The sequence below is a fragment of the Sturnira hondurensis genome, unplaced genomic scaffold (genome assembly GCF_014824575.4).
Source record: "Sturnira hondurensis isolate 20B ecotype Veracruz unplaced genomic scaffold, ASM1482457v3 Scaffold0004136, whole genome shotgun sequence".
In the NCBI taxonomy this organism is placed as follows: domain Eukaryota; kingdom Metazoa; phylum Chordata; class Mammalia; order Chiroptera; family Phyllostomidae; genus Sturnira; species Sturnira hondurensis.
In genome coordinates this window covers 5,525,475-5,542,244 of record NW_028076767.1, presented here as the reverse complement: position 1 = coordinate 5,542,244, position 16,770 = coordinate 5,525,475, and the positions used below count along the sequence as shown (strand labels likewise).

Sequence of the window (16,770 nt, the reverse complement as noted above, 5' to 3'; positions counted from 1 at the left end):
AGGCAATGGCACTAAGTTGTACTAGGATTATTCACTGTTGTCTACTCATAGCATTAAAAAACAACAACAATGGGGTAGTGAAGAGGGGTAGAAGGAAAGGCAGAAAACTGCACTTGAACAACAATAAAAAAATGTTAAAAACAACAACAAAACAAAATGTCAAATTCACATAAGAATGTCTTTGATGAAGCAGTAAAAAGTATTCATTAAATCTTGACTATTGAATCTTTTTTTATTTAGTTTTTCAAAAGATTTTATTTATTTATTTTTGGAGAAAGGGAAGGGAAAAAGAGAGGGAGAGAAACATCAATGTGTAGTTGTCTCTTGTGCACCCCCAACTAGGGACCTGGCCCACAATGTAGGCATGTGCCCTGACTGGGAATTGAACTGGCAACCTTTGGTTCACAGGAAGCGCTGAACCCAGTGAGCCACACCAGCCAGGGCTCTTGAATCTTTTTAGTATTGTGTGTGACAAAATGGGAAGGAAGTATTAAGAACTCTGTGGCTTACCAAGATACTAGAGGAAAAGCACATGTGCAACTGAGTTAAAATTTTTTGTGGGACACCATTTTCACTTGAAAGAACTAATAGACAAACCATTGTTATTCAGACTTAAATATTAGGCAGAAATTTTCTTAAAAATGAATGTAGTGAAACTGTCTCTTCAAGAAAAATAGATGACATAGATGAAATGGACTTAACTGATATAATAGAGCCCTTCATCCCCAAAAAGCTAAATACACATTCTTTTCAAATGCACATGGGACATTTTCAAAGGACACAAAACGAGCCTCAACAAATTCAAGAAAATTGAAATCATACCAAGCATTTTCTCTGACCAGGGACTGAAAGTGGAAACCAACCCAAAGGAAAAAACCCCAAACACCCAAAATCATGGAGATTGAACAATGAATGGGTCAAGAATGAAGTTAGGGAAGAAATCAAAAAGTTTCTGGAAACAAATGAAAATGAACTCATAACAACCCAAAACTTATGAGACACAGTGAAGGCAGTCCTGAGAGGGAAGTTCATAGCAATATAGGCTTACCTAAAGAAGATGGAAACATTTCAAACAAACAGCCTAACCCGACGCCTGCAAGAACTCAAGGAACAACAAAAAAAGACAGCCCAGAGCAAGTAGAAGGAAGGAAATAACCAAGATCAGAGCAGAATTAAATGACATAGAGACTAAAAGCACAATTCTAAGGATCAATGAATCCCAGAGCTGTTTTTTTAAAAGATAAACAAAATAGACAAGCCTTTAAGTAGGCTCATCAAAAAAGAGAGGACACAAACACAATCAGAAATGAAAAAGGAGAGATTACAACTGATATCACAGAAATAGAAGGAATTGTAAGAAATTACTATGAATTGTATGCCAAGAAATTTAAAAACCTAGGTGAAATGGACAAATTTCTACAAAAATATAATCTTCCAAAACTCAATGAAAAAGAAGCAGAAAACCTGAACAGGCCAATAACAGCAGATGAAATTGAAACAGTAATCAAAAAACTCCCATCACACAAAAGCCCTGGACCAGGTGGTTTCACAGGAGAATTCTACAAAGCTTTTAAGGAAGAGCTAACCCCGATTCTTCACAGACTATTCCAAAAAATCCAAAATGATGGAAAACTCCCCAACTCTTTTTATGAAACCAGCATCATCCTAAGTCCAAAACCAGATAAAGACACAACAAAGAAAGAAAACTTCAGGCCAATATCGCTGATGAACATAGATGCTAAAATCCTCAACAAAGTATTGGCAAATCGCATCCAACAATACATGAAAAAGATCATACACCATGACCAAGTGGGATTCATCCCAGGGATGCAAGGATGGTTCAATATTCGCAAATCAGTAAATGTAATACATCACATAAACAAAAGCAAAGACAAAAATCACATGATCATATCAATAGACGCAGAAAAAGCTTTTGATAAGGTACAATACCCATTTATGATAAAAACACTCAGCAAAGTGGGAACAGAAGGAGCATTCCTCAATATAATAAAGGCCATATATAGGAGACCTACAGCCAACATCATACTCAATGGGCAAAAACTAAAATCTCTTCCACTAAGATCAGGAACAAGACAAGGTTGCCCACTTTCACCACTTCTTTTCAATATAGTATTGGAAGTTTTAGCCACAGCGATCAGACAAGAAAAGGAAAGAAAAGGCATACAAATTGGAAAGGAGGAAACAAAACTGGCATTATTTGCAGATGACATGATAGTGTACATGGAAAATCCTATAGACTCTACCCAAAAACTGCTTGACGTGATAAATGAATTTGGCAAAACAGTGGGATACAAAGTCAATATCCAGAAATCAAAGGCATTTTTGTATACTAACAATGAAACAGCAAAAGCTGAAATCAAGAAAAAACTCCCATTCAATATAGCAAAAAGAAAAATAAAATACCTGGGAATAAACCTAACTAAGGAGGTAAAAGACCTGTATACAGAAAACTACACAACACTAAAGAAAGAAATCAAGGAAGACATAAACAAATGGAAACATATACCGTGTTCATGGATTGGAAGAATTAACATCATCAAAATGTCCATACTACCCAAAGCAATTTACAGATTCAATGCAATACCTATCAAAGTACCAATGGCATATTTCACAGGCATAGAACAAACACTTCAAAAATTTATATGGAACCATAAACAACCCCAAATATCAGCTGCAATTTTGAGAAAGAAGAACAAAGTAGGAGGGATCACAATACTTGATATCAAACTGTATCACAAGGCCACTATAATCAAAACAGCCTGGTATTGGCATAAAAACAGGCACATAGACCCATGGAACAGAACAGAGAGCCCAGAAATAAACCCAGCTCTCTACAGTCAATTGATATTCGACAAAGGGGGCAGTAACATAAAATGGAGTAAAAATAGCCTCTTCAACAAATGGTGTTGGGAGAACTGGACAGCTACCTGCAAAAAAATAAAACTTGAGCACTGACTTACATCATACACCAAAATAAATTCAAGGTGGATAAAGGACTTAAATATAAGCCATGACACCATTAAAGTCCTAGAGGAGAACATTGGCAGGAAAATCTCAGATATTTCACGCAGCAATATTTTTCACTGCTATGTCCCCTAAAGCAAGGAACATAAAGGAAAGAATAAACAAATGGGATCTCATCGAAATAAAAAGCTTCTGCGTGGCTAAAGAAAACAGTATTAAAATAAAAAGACATACAACTGTATGGGAAAACATTTGCCAATGAGACCTCAGACAAGGGTTTAATCTCCAAAATATACAAAGAACTCACACGACTTCACGCTAAGAAGACAAGCAACCCAATTAAAAAATGGGAAAAGGACTTGAACAGACACCTCTCCAAGGAGGACATACAGAGGATCCAGAGACATATGAAAAGATGCTCAATACCACCAGCTATCAGAGAGATGCAAATTAAAACCACAATGAGACATCACTTTACACAGGTAAGAATGGCCGGTGTAATCATAAACAAAGCAACAAACAACAAATGTTGAAGAGGTTGTGGGGAAAAGGGGACCCTAGTTCACTGTTGGTGGGATTCCAGACTGGTACAACCACTATGGAAAACAGTATGGAATTTTCTAAGAAAACTAAAAATGGACCTGCCTTTTGACCCAGCAATTCCTCTGCTGGGATTATATCCTAAGAACCCTAAAACACCAACCCAAAAGAACCTATGCACTTCAGTGTTCATAGCAGCACAATTTACAATAGCCAAGAGGTGGAAGCAACCTAGGTGCCCATCAGTAAATGAATGGATCCAAAAATTATAGTACATATACACAATGGAATTCTATGCAGCACAAAGAAAGAAGGAGCTCCTACCCTTTGCAACAGCATGGATGGAACTGGAAAGCATTATGCTGAGTGAAATAAGCTAGGTGTTGAAAGACAAATACCATATGATCTCACCTTTAACAGGAATTTAAACAACAAAACAAGCAAGCAAGCAAAATAAAAACAAAGACACTAAAATAGAGAACGGGGGAAAGCAACCAGAGGGAAGAGGGGAGGGAATTTCAGGGGAAAGAGAGGAGGGATTTAGAGGAACTAGTATAAAGGACATATGGACAACAACTAAGGGGGGTGGAAATGGGAGGGAGGTGGGGAGCACAGGGGCAGTGGGCTGGGATAGGAGTAAAAGACAGAAAACTGTACTTGAAAAATAATTAAATAAAAAATAAAAAAAATTTAAAAAAAGAAAAAGAAAAATAGATGACAGTACTTGCTGTCACTGACAAAATTTGAGCTTTTGAGAGACAATGCAATTTTGGAAAACTTGTATCTACCACTGAGAGCTTGAAAGCTTCCTAATACTAAAAGACTTATCTAGTAAGATATGTCATATAACAAAAAGTACCAACATTTGGAAGATCTGTACTTGCAGTGAATCAGTATTTTCCAAATGACCAATGCGTAATGTTACAAAATCATGCCTGGGGAAAAATGCATTAAAAAGGTAGGGTAGTCCAATAGATTTTAACACAACAAAGTATGAAAAGTTCACTGATAGAATTCATATTACTACAATATTGAATCCAATAGATTCCATATTGCTATAAACCTTAAACTACCACTTATCATATTTTGGTGTAAAATTAAAGAATGTCTGCAAATACCTGAAGAGACTATTAAAATACTCTTTCCTTTTCCAACTACATATCTGTGTGAGGCTGCATTTTCTTTGCACTCCTTAACCAAAACCAAAAATTACAAGAAATTGAATGTGGAAGCTGAAATGAGAATCTATCTCTATTAAGCCATAAATTAAAGATTTGCAAAATTGTAAAGTAAAACCATTCTTCTCACTACTTAAAAAATAGCTTTTTCATAAAACATATTTGTATCAACATGTAATTATTATTTTTAAGTGAATTAATACTTTTAGAATTTCTCAGTTTTCATTTGTAATATGGTAATTATCAATAGACACAATCCACATAGATAAGCTCTCTGGAATTCTCAATGATTTTTAAGAATGTACAGAGGTCGGGGGCCCAGAAAGTTTGCAAACCAGAGACTGAATTGATCTCTCTCTGCTTAATCTATTTATGTGAGCTGGCTAAGATAAGTAGAATTAGAAAAGCCATTAAATGCTATAGATCTTTATTATCTTACATTATGTTACAAGACTATGTACAATGCAGTGAGACTTAGTAGAGGTAGTCGGCTGACCACGTATTAAGTCAGGATGCAAAGCACACTAGTTATTAGACTATATTCAAGCACTCTTCTCACCTGTAACTGGACCGCCTACTGAAGTAATAGGCGGTAGAAAGATTCCTGTAATGGGCTTGGGATCTGGAGGTTTCTGTTCTACTTGGAGAGGTTGCTGAACCTGAAAAGTGATACCTTCCTCTTCATCCTCTTCTAAATCTGAGAGGTGATACATGGCATCCTTGGGCAACTGGGTAAAGCCTTTAGTGATAACACCTGGTCGTGGGTCGAGAATGGTTCCTAAATTTGGTTGAGCAAGCTGCTGCCAGTGGTGCAGAGTTTGTGATCCTGAATATGAAGACAAAAATAAACAAATAAATAAATGGCATGTTATAAATTTCTCACAATATTAAATCTTAAAGCAGAGCTAAAAATATATGTGTAAAAAATATAATAGAGGGGACTTCCGAGCCAAGATGGAGGTATAGACACACTCTACCTCCTCACACAACCAAAAGGACAATTTAAAAACAAAAAACAACCAGAACTGACAGAAAATCGAACTGTATGGAAGTCTGAAAACCAAGAAGTTAAAGAAGACACATTCATCCAGACCAGTAGGAGTGGAGACAGGCAGCGGGGCAGAGAGAACTCTCGGCAAGGCAGTGGCTGAAGGACCGGGGCAGGCAAGGCAGCAGCTGATGGACCCAGCGAGGTGGTGGATTACAAACTGGGAGGTCCCACATTCTCGAGCAAATAAACCAGGAGAAACAATTGGGGAGCAAGACGGACTTCGAAACCCAGGGTTCCAGTGTGGGGAACTAAAGCCTCAAACCTCTGATTGAAAACACATGTGGGGGACAAGGCAGCAGGAGAAACTCCGAACCTCATAAGAGAATTTGTTGGAGAGATCCACAGGGTCCTAGAACATACACAAATCCACCCACATGGGAATCAGCACCAGAAGGCCCCAGTTTGCTTGGGGGAAGCAGGGGAAGTGACTGAAATCCAGAAGAGCATGGAGCAAGTGCCATTGTTCCCTCTCTGACCCCTCCCCCACATACGGTGTCACAACCCAGAGACTTGGGTTACCCCACCTGTGAGAATACCTAAGGCTCCGCCCCTCACTACACAGCAGGCGCATCAAGACAAAAAACAATGGCCCAAACGAAAGAACAGATCAAAGCTCCAGAGAAAAATACGTCACTTAGTTAAGTGATAGAGACATAGCCAACCTATCAGGTGCACAGTTCAAAACACTGGTGATGAGGATGCTCACGGAACTGGTTAAATTTGGTCACAAATTAGATGAAAAAATGAAGGCTGCATTACGTGAAATACAAAAAAAAATGTACAGGGAACCAATAGTGATATAGGAAGGAAACTGGGACTCAAATCAATGGAGTGGACCAGAAGAAAGAAAAAAACATCCAACTATACAAGAATGAAGAAACAAGACTTCAAAGAAAATGAGGAGAGGCTTAGGAACCTCCAGGACATCTTTAAATGTTCCAACATCCGAATTAATAGGGGTGCCAAAAGGAGAAGAGGAAGAGCAACAAGTGGAAAAGTTATTTGAACAAATAATAAAGGAGAACTTCCCCAATCTGACAAAGGAAATAGACTTCCAGGAAGCTCAGAGAGTCCTAAAGAAGTTGGACCCAAGAAGGAACACACCAAGGCACATCATAATTACATTATTCAAGATTAAAATTAAGGAGAGGATCCTAGAAACAGCAAGAGAAAGGGAGACAGTTACCTACAAAGGAGTTCCCATCAGACTGTCAGCCAATTTCTCAAAAGAGACCTTACATGCAAGAAGGGGCTGGAAAGAAGTATTCCAAGTCATGAAAGGCAAGGACCTACAACCAAGATTAATCTATCCAGCAAGGCTTTCATTTACAATGGAAGGACAGATAAAATGCTTCTCAGATAAGGTCAAGTTCAAGGAGTTCATCATCAACAAGCCCTATTACATGAAATGTTAAAGGGACTTATATAAGAAAAAGAAGATAAAAAATACGAACAGTGAAAGGACAGCAGACTCACAGTTATTAACAACCACACCTAAAACAAAAACAAAAACAAAAGCAAACTAAGCAAACAACTAGAACAGGAACAGAACCACAGAAATGGAGATCACATAGAGGGTTATCAATAAGGGAGTGGGAGGGGGAGAGAGGGGGAAAAGGTACAGAAAATAAGTAGCATAGAGGGTAGGTAGAAAATAGAAAGGGGGAGGGTAAGAATAGTAAAGGAAATGTAGAAGCCAAAGAACTTGAACTAAAGGGGGGGAATGTAGGTGGGAGGTGTGTAGGGTGGAAGGGAATGAAGGGGGAAATGGACAGCTGTAATAGCACAATCAATAAAATATATGTAAAAATATAATAATAATAAAACTATTTGGTCTTAATATTTTGGTAAAATTTGAAAACTGAAGGTCTCTGTGAAAAACTGATAAGTTGTTGAAGATACAAATAATAATCTTTCTACTTCAAAAGTTAACTTTAAAAAGGACATCTAAAGCAGGGGTGAAAAGACAAGACAACACCCTTAATAGGAAATTAGATCAGAAGCAGTGTTGAGAAGGAAGATATGTGCCTCAGAGGATGTCACCCTGTGGTTCCTGTCTATAGGCCCTGTTGAATGATTATCCCAAGAATTTGTACCAGACGCAATGTCTAATTATGAGTATAGTCATTTCATCCTAAAAATGGCAACTCTGACAAATACTAGCACTGATCATTAATGAATAAAACTAAGATACAGAACCTTTGAGTTTGAGGGGGTCTTCATAGGTTTCCTACTCAAAGCTTTCTGTAATACATACTCTCTTGTGATAATAGCAGAGAATAATTTGAAGACTGTCATTTTCTATAAAGCAAAAATTTATCTTGAATTCAAGTTCTGACTTAGGAGAGAAGAGAAAATGAACTGAAATGAACAGACCTGAAAAGAAAAATAGAGGCACATATACCTCTAAGTAGAAGATATTACTGGGGTAAAGAACTCTTTTTTGAAAAGGTAGAGGTGAAGTATTCCAACTAGGTTACTTTTACTTATCATATCTCATTTATCTTACTATAAAAATGTCATCAATGATATTCCTTGGCAAAGGACAGGAAAAGCTTACTCTTCTTCCCTCAGCTTTATATTAAAAAAATAATCAGTAAAAGAGAACTGCTGGCTGATGACCTGGAGAATGCAGATCTTGTCATTCATTTTCCACAAAGTACTGCAAAGCACTGTCACCCAAACCTCAGTATTTAGGGATAATAAAGGTATCTTCTGCACACGGTGTTCTTATAATTACAATACAAATCTCAATTCTAGGAGAAGGGAAGGCCAATGAGGAGAATGGCTGAAAAATGGCCTTTGCTGATTTATTACCTTCAAGGGGTTTGACGATTTGTAATTTTTCAGGCATAAAACACCGAAGGCAACTGGCACTACTGAAGTCTGTGATCTCCGACTGGTCAGTGCAAAGAGAGGCAAGGCTCTCTGTGGGGGTGCCACAGCCACTGACCCCTTCTTTCTGGTCAGCCAGAACCTGGATCTTCCGCTCCCATTCTTCAGCAAAGAACTGCTTCTCACTTAAGTAGTTCTGTCGCCGCAGACTAAGGCGATGCAGGGCTGTAGCCAAATCACTATCCCCAGAGGGTTCCGGTTGAACCACCTTATGAATGTTCCTATGGGAAAGTCACATCACTGAGTAAGTCTGTAAGGGTCATGAATACAACCTACACTTCTCCGTTTTATAATGGTGAATGTTCAAAAGACTGATCTCAAAAACACAGTACTTTCTCTTAGGCATCTGGAATAAACAGTTACAGAAATAGTAACAACAAACCAAAATCATCTGTATTACATATCACTTTTATAGATTGTTTCAAGTGACTTCAGATAGGCATAAATATACATATTATATTGTGCTTACTAACTTTTCTATTTCATTTGATATATGAAATATGACCATCTATAAATTCAGTTTAGTCAAAAAATATTATCATAATCATGAATCTATAATACCTTTGATTACAAAAGGCACTGTTATTTTATGTACTACATTATTTTATGTACTACTCTGAAAGAAAAAATGCTACCCATTAAACTCTGTCATATAGCTGTAAAACATAATTTCAAAAATATTAAAATGTGAAAAAAACCTTTTCAAGCCATAGAATCCTCTATGGATATTATAGAATATTTAAAAAGCAAAGAACAAGACTTATAAATACTGCATTTTCATAGTCCCGTGACACACATTTTTTCACTTTCCACCACTTTGAAAATTAGAGGTATGTTACAATTGAATATCAAAAGAAGGAGCAACAAGCTGAGTTGCAGTTGCTCCTGGCTACTATGTGAGAATTCACACAGATCTGTTGGTTCAGCCTCCCCAAGTAAGGCAGTATTAATTCATAAAGCTACTGTGGGTGCAGAACATGATCATTACAGACAAGGCCATGCAATTGAAAATCCAGAATAATGATTTCTATGTTGGGAAAGGTTTCTCTCAGGTGCCAAACATTTACATTTCAAAAGCTTTCAGCTGACTTTCCAGTAATTGCTGTTTAATTTCTAGTTATGTGTACATCAGTGGACAGAATTACATACTCAGTTCAACGAAAGTGGAAAAATATCCAAGTTTAAACAAATAGGAAATTAAGAGCAAGCTAAGTTTTCCTCAACAGGTATTCATGCTTATTGTTTATCCTAAAGGCACCAAGCAGTTGAGATTATGAACATGGGTTATGAGGTGTCATGTGATACCATGCATAACTACCAATGACCAAACACTTTCAAACAAATTTGAATTTGAACATGAAGATTTAAATCTAAACTGTGACACACCAAAGAAGAAAGTAGAAAAGAATTTCAGAGTTTAATGCAAGCTCCATTCTGAATTACTTAATTAAATGTAGCATTTTTACTCCAAATAACTTTTATTATATGAGCGATCAGTCTTACCAACAAAGACATATGGCATCATTACTGAGTGGAAAATGACAGTTCCAGAACTTCCGTGGGAAGGCACAGAGCAATGCCAGAATTTGGGTATGTGAATCCGTTATGTTGATGCCACAAGAAACATGCCATGAAACTTAGATTTTTTCCCACTGCCATGACCTATGTCTTACCATGGAACCTCCTCCGAGTTGCTCCCCTGGCTCAGCAGTGTTTTGTTCTCTGTTTGTTGTAAGCCAGACTCAAAAGGTTTTGCTGTCATGATGACACTTGAACGGTTGGAGCCTGGAATGGCTGGCAGAGCTGGGAATAGGACAGAGCGGCCCCGTGTGTCATTGGCAATCCTGACAGTATCGAATACCCGTTTCTGCTGGGCTCTGTTTAAAAAGAAGTGTTCATTATTGCCACTCCCTACTGCTTAAGCGCTTTAGAAAAGAGATGTGTGTGTGTAACTAATTAAAAAAATAAAGCCACCCCAAACAGGCTCTAAAGGTTAGGACAGATCATTAAAAAACAAAATCCAGAACAAGAGAACTCCCACAAATGTGAGTATTAGGAAAATAACTGTAAAGTAAGCAGATTTACCACTGAATTTTGTAATACCTATCAGTTTTGATTGTGACTTCTTTTAAATTTCCATCCCAACGGTTGAGTAACAACTCATGTATGTGATGTGTACTTACTTTTGTTTACAGAGCAAAGAGTCCTCATCCAAACTCAATTTTTTACGCATGGTCCCCTCAATCTCAGATGCCAGAGATTCCTAAGAAAAAGAGTTTGAGATTCCTAAAATAATTATGTAAGAAGCCTGCTAGGAGAAATGATTTGTCCTTATAATTAATTAACAGAGTCTCCAAAATCCAGAACTTTTAGTGTTATAATACAAGAAATTCAAATATAGAAGAAAAGAAAGACATCCTGGAAATGTAACTTTTAAACAAAAACCAATGACTTTTGGGGGAAAGCAGTGACAAAACCAATATGATAAACAGAAAATATTACACGTGCAGACACAAAAATAAAAGGTACAAAAGGCTATAAACCAAAATGTTAATAGTGATTCTGTGGAGGGCAGGATTTGATGGTATTTAACAATTTCTTTGAACTTCTCTGTAACTTCTAACTTTCTATAATAAAACATGTACAGCTTTTATAATATAGAAAAAGCATTAAAAGAAAAATAAGCAGGCTTCTCCTTCCCCTGGGCAGAGGTGAGAATTCAACTAGCACGGCAGCATGCTCAGGGGGCTGCGCTGACCGTGACTGGAACTGGAGGTGCTGGTGTGAACAATATGGATGGAAAGAAAGATACAGAAGTGTGTGTGGGTGTGTATACAAGCATACGTCTATTTCTCAGCTCCATCTACTGAAGGGCCTGGAGGCAATGGACCCACAGCATCAAGATCTTAGATTCTAAATACCATCCCTCAGTAAAAGTAACCAGAGCAAGTTGGAGAAATTGCTGATTCCAGGACCGGGAAGGGGAAAGGGCAAGATGAACTTGAAGGTGATACCCCTGGCCATACCTGGGACAACTGGAATATATATAAAAAAAAAAGAGGTATAATCAATTGACTAAAATAGGAATATATGAGTCCATACTGAAATAACTTAATGAACAAATGAATAAATGAGACAGAAAAGCTCTAACTTACAAAAGAATGATAAATGTTGAAAACATGATGAAATTAGAAAATCACCATCTGGCAATTATAGTATTTTATTGATGTCAATTTTCTGACATTGGTGGTGGTAGTGTGGTTATATAGGAGAGTGCCCTTGTTTTTAGTGAATACACACTGATGAAGTATTAAGGGGAAATAGGGTGTATCTACAACTTACTGTTAAATGGTCCAGGAGAAAATAAGAGAGCAATATAGCAGATTGTAGCAAATGGTTAAAAACTGAGGAATCTAAGTGAAGCATATGTGAGAGTTTTTTGTACTATTGTTGGAACTTCATTCTAAACTTAAAATTTTTTCAAAATTAAAAAGTTCAAAAACAAAAATGTGCCCTCAATATTCTTCAGAAAATCTACCATGATTTAATTTACATTTTTAAAAAAATTTCACAGGATTACATGTACATGTTTAAGAACTAGATTGCTAGAATAAGCCTTTGAACCAACATTACAAATTCTGGCATACTCAGACGTTTTCATGAAATAAATATAATTCCCTGTTCCCATAGGGCCTATATATTTTTTTTTAAAGATTTTATTCATTTATCTTTAGAGGGGAAGGGAAGGAGAGAGGGATCGAAATATCAAGGTATGGTTGCTTCTTGTGTGTACCTCGCTGGGAACTGGCTGCAACCCAGGCATGTGCCCTGACTGGGGATCGAACCGCGATTGTGTGGTTCGCAGGCCTGCACTCAATTCACTGAGCTACACCAGCCAGGTGATAGGGCCTATATTCTAACTGAAGTTAAGTATATCAAGAAACTCAAGATTTATTATAAAAGATTTTAGATGCACAGAGCACTATTTGAATAAGTGGGATGAGTGGGCCTAGGGTAAGGATGACCCAAGTTTAAGGAGCTTGAGGTCCTTAAACAAACCTGAACCTAATCTCCCTGGGGTTTATTGCATATATTAGATATATTGCATAAGGTCTAAATCAAAGGACAATCCATATTATCTCTTCTTAAGATGCTTTACATCATCAGAAACTGTACCATTCTCAGGACAATGTAATTTTAAGCAAATTTCCTTAAATATATAACATCTTTCTCAGTTTGTTACCCCAGAAAAAGCTCCACATGACTGGGAGTAGAGATGAGCAGCAGGGCCAGATCTATTACGAAGTTCCTTTATTTCTTCTTGGGATTCATGTAACATTCCTAGACATTCCATATTCCTGTCTTGTAACTCATGCAGCTGAAAGAAAGGATGGTAATTAGTGCAGTTTATTATATTCTAAAATGACAATGGAAGGAAAAACACCCATTGGGATAAGTATTAATTTTATCCAGAGGGCTAGCTAAGTTTATGAATATAATTCATTTCAATACAAACACTCTAAAACAAACTAAGCAAGGAGAGTACATACATATTTCAAGCTGCCATGCTTGAATTATATATAAACACGATTTCTTAAAATTCCAAAATGTAGCTGGGACAACAATAACTGTCAGTTCAATATTTAATGCTTCATACATTTAAACAATCTTATAGAGGAAATACAATAGTTATGGTCAAGTCAGATTTAGCACACTGTTAGATATATATATTTTAAACATTATTCTGAAGTCTGTAAATGGTAAGACCAAGTCTATAAAGTATTGTATATGACTTCAGGGTGCTCAACTGTCCTAAACAAGTAGTTTCTTCTCCCTTGTTTTAGAACCGTTTTCACTGTTATATTCACAACATGTTAAAAGATATATGCTTTTTACAGTACATTTTAACTTCAAAAATTTCTTCAAGTATAGTATACACACTGTATTAACAGCACCATCAGGGCCGGGATACTTATCAAACATGTAGGCCCGCACATTCTAGGCCCTCATTCCAGACCTACTGAATTAGAAACTTTTGGGGATCATACTTGGGAACCTCCATTCAAAATTCACCCTGCCATGTGATTCTTATGTTTGCTAAAGAACCACTAAATTATATCTAACATATAGAATTTTTATGTAAGTACCAAATAAGAGATTTTTGCTATTTTTCCTGATATTTTAAAAACTATTGGGTTAGTTAAGGTAAACAGGTAAAAGGGTCACTTATTCCTAAAGAATCTTATAAAAGTCAAGGTTCTCCCCATTAGTCAATAAGGATGTTGCCATGTTATCAGTTTTAGGGATAGAATTTTTTAAATGCTTTACTTCTGAACTTTCATTATTTCATCCTGAGTCTTTGTTGTTGTTATTTTAAAACTTATTCACAAAGATGAAAGAAACTATTCATTCCTGCCCACCCCGTATAACACAAAATAAAGCAAGATTTCGTTACCTCCATTGTCAGTTGTTTTTGGGCATCCTTGGAAGCTTGTAGGTGAAGTCTCAGTTCTTCCTTCTCAATCACATGCTAACAACATATGATAAGAGACATGTGAAGCCTTCCCATATAAAATAGAGGCTACTCTCTTTAAGGGTGCCCCTCAGGGGTACAGCCTATGTTGAGGCCTATAAAAAGCTTACCTTCCAAAAGCCAAATAAGAGCAATAAAATGGGAAGAACACAAAAATCCATCAAGGTGTTCAGAGGACAATGAGCACAAGTCAATAATTCACACCCCGACTGGCTGAGGAAGACCCAACCCCCTTTTACTGTAACCAACCTCACCATTCTTTCAACATTATTTCTGTACATTATGGCCTGTTAACTAATAGGTGACTTTAGATAAACATCCTGTCTGCTTAAGAATTCTAGGAACTAACTTCAAAAGAAGCAGACTTCAGCCTTTAGACATTCCAGCTTTGGGAGATTTGCTGACCTTAAACCAGTTATCTGAACAGACTGTTAGCTTGCCTGTAGTCCTCTCAATGGAGAACTCTCTACCCCCTTGTTATGATTTCTTTGTTCTATTGTTTTCCCTTCCATCTCCCTCCTTACAAAGACCCCTGCCCATGTCCCACTGTTAAGATGGTCTCTGTGATGGGAGTCTGCCACCTTCTCAGGCACAAGGTGAACAAACCTTCCTTCCTTCTACCAGCCCTTGTCTCTTGATCACTGGCTGTTGAGCTGTGGGTAGCCAGCCTTGGGTTTGGTATCATTAAGGAGAGAAACAGTGACTTGAAAGCAGTTATCCACACTTCATGACACAGAGAAGACTAAAACAGTGATCACTGTAAAAGGGCAGGGACCCGCTTATTTTGATTAATCTAGTACTTAGCGCAGTGCATGGTATTAGGTCAGGGCTTAACAAACATCTGTTGAATGAAAGAATGAACTTACTTCTTTAAGTTTGTGCTGAAGATCTACAATCTGAGACAAGAGATTGGAGATCTCTTCTTGGTATCGAATCAGTTCATCACTCTTCCCAGACAATTCTTCAGTCATTTTGGACATCTGAGCATTTGTTTCACCTGAAAAACAAATAAGAATTTTAAAAATTAATATAAATGTAGAATAGGGGTTGGCAAGTTATGGCCTGTGGGTCAAATCCTATTTAAAACAAGCACTAAACTATCACAAATATATTTTTCTTTAACATAAACTTAAAAAATAAAGATTCTTTTGAAATAGGCTAATCTTAGGAATTAAATGAGGCAAAAAAGCTAAAAAGAGATGACTGGTAAAGGCAAGCTAAAAGTTTTGCTTCAATCTTTTCATTATTAAAAAGATACATACTTAATCTTTTTCTTTACGAAGGACAATAAAGTTTGAAAAGATATAGGTAAATTATATTTCTTCGCAAGTGCCAAGATGAAATCTCATTTATGTCTTTGAAAACTCTTCAGGGATGTGAATAAACTCCCACGAGCAATGAAAATTAAACTTAACAAGTCTAACAAAAGAGTGTTTCCAGAATGGAACAGTCACAATCCCTTAAACCTACTGACAAAGCTACTGAGATGCTTCTGTAGGAGATTTTCTGGGATACCTGTCAAACTGAACGGGGCCTCTAGCAATTCTTACAGCCTAACATTCTTGAATACATACGAAATAGAAACTTTAGAATTCCATTGGGGAAATAAATCTTTATTTCACATAAAATTTTTGATATCTAAACACAAGTGGCAGAACCATTTCTCAATGTCATATAAAACTATTTTTTAATTGACAGAAAGCCAACATTTCATAGGATGGCAACAAGAAGGAAGGAGACCAGGATCTGAGCTCTTGGGCAAGTAGTATCTTCTCTGCTTTTTAAAGTGTAAAAGGTAGGTAACGACAATGTAGATGGAGAAGATTCAATTTATTGGCCCTCTGGTTCTCTAATATTCCGTTATTCTAAGTGAACACATTCTGAGGTCCACAGCCCACAGGAACTGTGATGTTACATTCTCTCTTTCAACACAAAAGGTTATAAACATATAGAGAAATTGAGTATCTTTCTCCAGAAAAGCTGATCTTTTTCCAAATAATTTATTTTAAAAATTATTTTAGTTAACATTACATCAAACCAAAATATATTCCTTTATAGACACACAGTTGGCACTTAAAAAATTACACATGGAATGTAAGACCTGGCTTTACCACTAATCTATCCTTTTCTGACTATGGCGAATCACATTCTCTACAGGACTATTTTCTCATCAACAGCTTAAGAGCTTTGGTTTCTTTCACTCTTAACATGCTATAGCTGACAGAAAATAGGTCTTTATTTAATGATGATGGCAACTGAAACAAAGATAGTTCTTAGAGGTACATATGGTATTTTATGTACAGTGTGGGCTCAATGTGATATTCCAAGATCTCCAGTAATTATTTAATACTGTTTCTTGAGATGTTTCTACTAAAACCATTGATTTGTGAGTTGGAGATATTGCACCAAAGAACTGTCCAAAGGCAAACAGAATATGTTAATACTTACGAAGTTCTTTAACACAGTCATTGACAAGCTGTTGTTCCTTCTCTTCATAGGTAATAGTTTCTGTCTTTATGTGACAAGCCTTCAAAAAAATAGTATGTGATATCTTCTAATTGTTTTACAGTATTAACTTAAAAAAACCT

The 16,770-nt window shown here is 36.7% G+C and overlaps 1 protein-coding gene across 2 annotated transcripts in view; it reads right to left on the bottom strand.

Moving 5' to 3' along the window:
* TRAK2 (trafficking kinesin protein 2) overlaps positions 1-16,770 on the bottom strand; it is a 63,750-nt gene that overhangs the window by 6,953 nt on the left and 40,027 nt on the right. For both annotated transcript variants that reach the window (XM_037043613.1, XM_037043614.1), the window contains exons 7-14: positions 16,631-16,709; positions 15,049-15,179; positions 14,105-14,179; positions 12,893-13,027; positions 10,833-10,912; positions 10,323-10,526; positions 8,572-8,870; positions 5,263-5,529 (exon numbers count right to left, since the gene is read on the bottom strand). In XM_037043613.1, coding sequence (XP_036899508.1) covers positions 5,263-5,529; positions 8,572-8,870; positions 10,323-10,526; positions 10,833-10,912; positions 12,893-13,027; positions 14,105-14,179; positions 15,049-15,179; positions 16,631-16,709 — 1,270 coding nt within the window. The remainder of the gene's footprint in view (positions 1-5,262; positions 5,530-8,571; positions 8,871-10,322; positions 10,527-10,832; positions 10,913-12,892; positions 13,028-14,104; positions 14,180-15,048; positions 15,180-16,630; positions 16,710-16,770) is intronic.